The 6,000-nt window shown below is 41.1% G+C and overlaps 1 protein-coding gene across 1 annotated transcript in view; it reads right to left on the reverse strand.

The window, feature by feature from the left end:
- Window positions 1–6,000, reverse strand: part of DCUN1D4 (defective in cullin neddylation 1 domain containing 4) — a gene marked incomplete in the record, with an annotated part of 616,246 nt that overhangs the window by 325,394 nt on the left and 284,852 nt on the right. The window contains 1 exon segment of the mRNA XM_053703976.1: window positions 4,598–4,668. Coding sequence (XP_053559951.1) covers window positions 4,598–4,668 — 71 coding nt within the window.

The raw sequence follows: 6,000 nt of genomic DNA on the forward strand, positions 1-6,000 counted from the left end.
TAAGTCCAAGATTGGCCTGAAGGTTCCCTCTTTTTGGGAACCACAAATAGATTTGAGTAAAATCCTTGTCCCTGTTCCGATCGCGGAACTGAGTGGATCACTCCCATGATTAAGAGGTCTTGTACACATTGTAGAAATGCCTCTCTCTTTACTAGGTTTGTTGATAACCTCGAAAGATGGAACCTCCCTTGTGGAGGAGAGGTTTTGAAATCCAGAAGGTATCCCTGAGATATAATCTTCAACGTCCAAGGATCCTGCACATCTCTTGCCCAAGCCTGGGCGAAGAGAGAAAGTCTGCCCCCCACTAAATCCGTCTCCGGATAGGGGGCCCTGTCTTCATGCTGTCTTAGGGGCGGAAGTAGGCTTTCTGGCCTGCTTGCCCTTGTTCCATGACTGGTTGCCTTTCCAACCCTGTCTGTAACGAGCAGTAGTTCCTTCATGTTTTGGAGCGGAGGAAGTTGATGCTGCTCCTGCCTTGAAGTTACGAAAGGCACGAAAATTAGACTGTTTGGCCTTTGGTTTGGCCCTGTCCTGAGGAAGGGCGTGGCCCTTACCTCCCGTAATGTCAGCAATAATTTCCTTCAAGCCGGGCCCGAATAAGGTCTGCCCTTTGAAAGGAATGTTAAGTAGCTTAGACTTGGAAGTTACATCCGCTGACCAGGATTTAAGCCAGAGCGCTCTGCGCGCCTGTATGGCGAATCCGGAATTTTTAGCCGTAAGTTTGGTTAGATGTACTACGGCATCTGAAACAAACGCATTAGCTTGCTTAAGGGTTCTAACTTTGCGCAAAGCCTCATCCAATGGCTCTATGCGAATCGCCTCTTCCAGAGACTCAAACCAGAAAGCCGCTGCAGCCGTGACAGGCGCAATGCATGCAAGAGGCTGCAAAATAAAACCCTGTTGAACAAACATTTTCTTAAGATAACCCTCTAACTTTTTATCCATTGGATCTGAGAAAGCACAGCTATCCTCCACCGGGATAGTGGTACGATTGGCTAAAGTAGAAACTGCTCCCTCCACCTTAGGGACCGTCTGCCATAAGTCTTGTGTGGTGGCGTCTATAGGAAACATTTTTCTGAATATCGGGGGAGGGGAAAAAGGCACACCGGGTCTATCCCACTCCTTACTAATAATTTCTGTAAGTCTTTTTGGTATAGGAAAGACGTCAGTACACACCGGTACCGCATAGTATCTATCCAACCTACATAATTTCTCTGGGATTGCCACCGTGTCGCAATCATTCAGAGCCGCTAATACCTCCCCTAGTAACACACGGAGGTTCTCAAGCTTAAATTTAAAATTTGAAATTTCTGAATCCGGTCTCCCCGGATCAGAACCGTCACCGACAGAATGAAGCTCACCGTCCTCATGTTCTGCAAATTGTGACGCAGTATCAGACATGGCTCTCGTGTCATCAGCGCGCTCTGTCCTTAACCCAGAGCTATCGCGCTTGCCCCTCAATTCGGGCATATTATATAATACTTCTTTCATAACATTAGCCATATCATGTAAAGTGATTTGTAAGGGCCTAGATGTACTAGGCGTCTCAATTCTACGCATCTCCCGAGCGGGAGACGCAGGTACTGACACGTGAGGAGAGTTAGGCGGCATAACTTCCCCCTCGTTGTCTGGTGATAGTTTCTCTATCGGTACAGATTGACTTTTATTCAAAGCAATATCAATACAATTGGTACACATCGTTCTATTGGGCTCCACATTGGCTTTTGAACATGATGAACAAACAGTTTCCTCTGAAACAGACATGTTTAAACAGACATAGCAATGAAACTAGCAAGCTTGGAAATCACTTTCAATAAGTTTACAAGCAATATAAAAAACGCTGCAGCGCTTTAAAAATACAGATATAATTAAAACAATTCTTAACAAGAAGTGTAATATTAGCAGAGGATTGCACCCATTAGCAAAAGGATGATTAACCCCTCAATACCCAAAACGGATAAAACGGATATCAATTAAGATTTAACGCTTTTAATCACAGTCAAGCACACTGTCACAGATCTGCTGTGACTGATTACCTCCCTCAAAAATGAATTTTGCAGACCTCTGTGCTCTCTTGAGACGTCCTGGATCAAGGAGGAAGAAGCAGGAAGACTGTGCTAGAATTATAACTGCGCAACAAGGCGCTAAAAAAAGGTCCCTCCCACTCCTATCACAACAGTGGGAGCCCTGATATAACGTTTTCCATGCAGAAAATATATGTCAGCCATGTGGAAAAAAATCATGCCCAAAGAGATTTATCACCAAAGTACCTCACAAAAACGAATAACATGCCAGTAAACGTTTTATTAAAAAATAACATTTTCCAATGTCATGCAAACTTATCACTAAGCCTGCTACCAGTCGCTACCACTGCAGATAAGGCTTAAGTATTATTTCAGTTTTAACAGTATTTTCTCAGTCAAATTCTAGTCCCTAGAAAATAACTTGACTGCGCATACATTTATCAGCCTGATACCAGTTGCCACTACTGCATTTAAGGCTATACTTACATCATACGGTAACAGCAGTATTTTCTTAGTCAATTCCATTCCCAGAAAATAAAGTACTGCACATTCCTCATTTGCGGAGGACCCCGCATGCTATTCCCAGTTTCTGAAGTTACCCCACTCCTCAGAATGTCGAGAACAGCCAGTGGATCTTAGTTACGCCTGCTAAGATCATAGAAAAAAAACGCAGGCAGTTTCTTCTTCCAAATACTGCCTGAGATAGAAAAACAGCACACTCCGGTGCCATTTAAAATAACAAACTTTTCATTGAAGAATAGTTAAGTAAAAACTCCAGCTCCTCTCGCGACCTCCTTCTTTGTTGAGGGTTGCAAGAGAATGACTGGGTATGACATGTGAGGGGAGGAGCTATATAGCAGCTCTGCTTGGGTGATCCTCTTGCAACTTCCTGTTGGGAAGGAGAATATATCCCATAAGTAATGGATGACCCGTGGACTGAACACACTTAACAAGAGAAATGTAGGGATGTTTTGCCACCTCCTACTGGGCTGGAATGTACTCCCACATGTGATGCTCCCATGGATTCCAATGTTGATTTATAAAACAAATTACATTTTTAAAAAACATAATGTAAGATTTGCTCATAAGGATGCAACTAAAAAAAGTTATTTCTCAGGTTGAAATGCTCTCGAGTTTATCGAAGAATGCAAATCCTTAAAATCAATGCCAAAGTATTGATTTTGTAGAATTTTAATTAACAAATGTGAGCAAGAGTGAAGATGTGATCTACAAAAAAAAGGCATATATATTTTAAGAAATTGCTACCAACTCACAAAAGTGCCAAGTATTAAGGTAAACCTACTTCTCATACAAAAGCAATAAAAAATAAAAATAAATTAATAGTAAGGATTCAATAAAGTTTAAACACAGTTAATATAATAACATCCAAAGTTCATATAGGAGCAATGTTCATAAAAAGAGTTCATATACAATGTATTTCCACTTAGCTGTCACTGATATCTCTATCAGAGAGGTCCGTGTCCCAGTATTTGCAGCAAAATTTTTTCCTCCCTTTAGTGCCGCTCCCTCTTTAGGTCACTGGTGTGGATCAGTGATTTACAACAAATGGGCTGAAAACAAACGGACATGGAGCGCAGTGGGAGAAAAAAAAACAAAAAAAGACAATAACAGTGTAGTATAGCAACACAATTAATATAATTTATTATACATAAAAAACAAACTCACACAACATGACCTCAAACGATATGAGGTATGGTTACAGCGTATGGTACAGATGACTCTTCCTATACCCTGGAGCGCTTCGTTATATCCCAGATCTTTTGCTTGCTATCCTCTGACGAAGCAGGAGGAGTCCTGTGAAACCCATAAGGCCACGCTAACTTAAACACACAGTGACTCTATACCCCTCTGGGTGGTTAGGACCGTTGCCGGCAATATGGATTAACCTGACTGGAGGAGGGCACCCACACTGGGAAAGAAGTTCTCGCTTTGGATATCCTTTCCAGCCCGTACAGCTGACGCTTGCACTTGGAAGTAAACAAAAGATCTGGGACATAACAAAGCCTTCCAGGGTATAAGAGGAGTCATCTGTACCATACGCTGTAACCATACCTCATATAGTTTGAGGTCATATTTTGTGAGTTTGTTTTTTTATGAATAATAAATTATATTGTGTTGATATACTACACTATTATTGTCTTTTTTCTTCCTCTGCGCCCCATGTCTGTTTGTTTTCAGTCCATATTTTAAGGAATAGTGGGTCAAAGGACCACTAAACACAGTAGATTTGCATAATTAACAAGTACATAACAAAAAGACAATTGAATAAAACTTATTTCAAATAAGCAGTAAAAAAAATTCTGGCAATTTTTTTTCTCTCCCTGTATTATGTAACAGACATCAGCCAATCACAGACTAGTATATGTATACCCTGTGAGCTTGTGTACTTGCTCAGAAGCAGCTAGTGCTGTAAAAAGTTTGGAAATCAATTGGAAAGTGTCTTAAAACTGGATGTGGAGTAAATATGCGATACATAGTCTAGGACCAGTGTTTTGTTTTTAAACTAAACTCAAAACTAGTAAATAAAAACTAGTGACAAATACTGAACATACGTTCTCTGGTTCAACACCAATATCTTCGCAAAACTTCTCCATTCCTTCTGGTCCTACATAGTCATCCGTTCCTGTAAAATAATGTAATAAAAAAAAATGATCATTGTAGGGCAAAGTACCACCCAATAACACCAAGCTGGAAAAAAGATTTTGCTGCATGAGAGAGGAAAACTGGAGAATTGCTACCTTGGGGGTAATAAATACAAATTAAAAACAGCCATTTTGACAATTCAATCAACAAATAACCAGCAGAACAAAAAGGTGTGTTAATTTAATGGTACAGATAAAGAAAAACATAATTTATGTAATAACTTACCTGATAAATTCATTTCTTTCATATTGGCAAGAGTCCATGAGCTAGTGACATATGGGATATACAATCCTACCAGGAGGGGCAAAGTTTCCCAAACCTCAAAAACAGAATTTATGTTTACCTGATAAATTACTTTCTCCAACGGTGTGTCCGGTCCACGGCGTCATCCTTACTTGTGGGATATTCTCTTCCCCAACAGGAAATGGCAAAGAGCCCAGCAAAGCTGGTCACATGATCCCTCCTAGGCTCCGCCTTCCCCAGTCATTCGACCGACGTAAAGGAGGAATATTTGCATAGGAGAAATCATATGATACCGTGGTGACTGTAGTTAGAGAAATTAAATCATCAGACCTGATTAAAAAAACCAGGGCGGGCCGTGGACCGGACACACACCGTTGGAGAAAGTAATTTATCAGGTAAACATAAATTCTGTTTTCTCCAACATAGGTGTGTCCGGTCCACGGCGTCATCCTTACTTGTGGGAACCAATACCAAAGCTTTAGGACACGGATGATGGGAGGGAGCAAATCAGGTCACCTAGATGGAAGGCACCACGGTTTGCAAAACCTTTCTCCCAAAAATAGCCTCAGAAGAAGCAAAAGTATCAAATTTGTAAAATTTGGTAAAAGTGTGCAGTGAAGACCAAGTCGCTGCCTTACATATCTGATCAACAGAAGCCTCGTTCTTGAAGGCCCATGTGGAAGCCACAGCCCTAGTGGAATGAGCTGTGATTCTTTCAGGAGGCTGCCGTCCGGCAGTCTCATAAGCCAATCTGATGATGCTTTTAAGCCAAAAAGAGAGAGAGGTAGAAGTTGCTTTTTGACCTCTCCTTTTACCAGAATAAACAACAAACAAGGAAGATGTTTGTCTGAAATCCTTTGTAGCCTCTAAATAGAATTTTAGAGCACGAACTACATCCAAATTGTGCAACAAACGTTCCTTCTTTGAAACTGGATTCGGACACAAAGAAGGCACAACTATCTCCTGGTTAATATTTTTGTTAGAAACAACTTTCGGAAGAAAACCAGGTTTAGTACGCAAAACCACCTTATCTGCATGGAACACCAGATAAGGAGGAGAACACTGCAGA

Source organism: Bombina bombina, chromosome 2 (assembly GCF_027579735.1).
Source record: "Bombina bombina isolate aBomBom1 chromosome 2, aBomBom1.pri, whole genome shotgun sequence".
Lineage (NCBI taxonomy): Eukaryota > Metazoa > Chordata > Amphibia > Anura > Bombinatoridae > Bombina > Bombina bombina.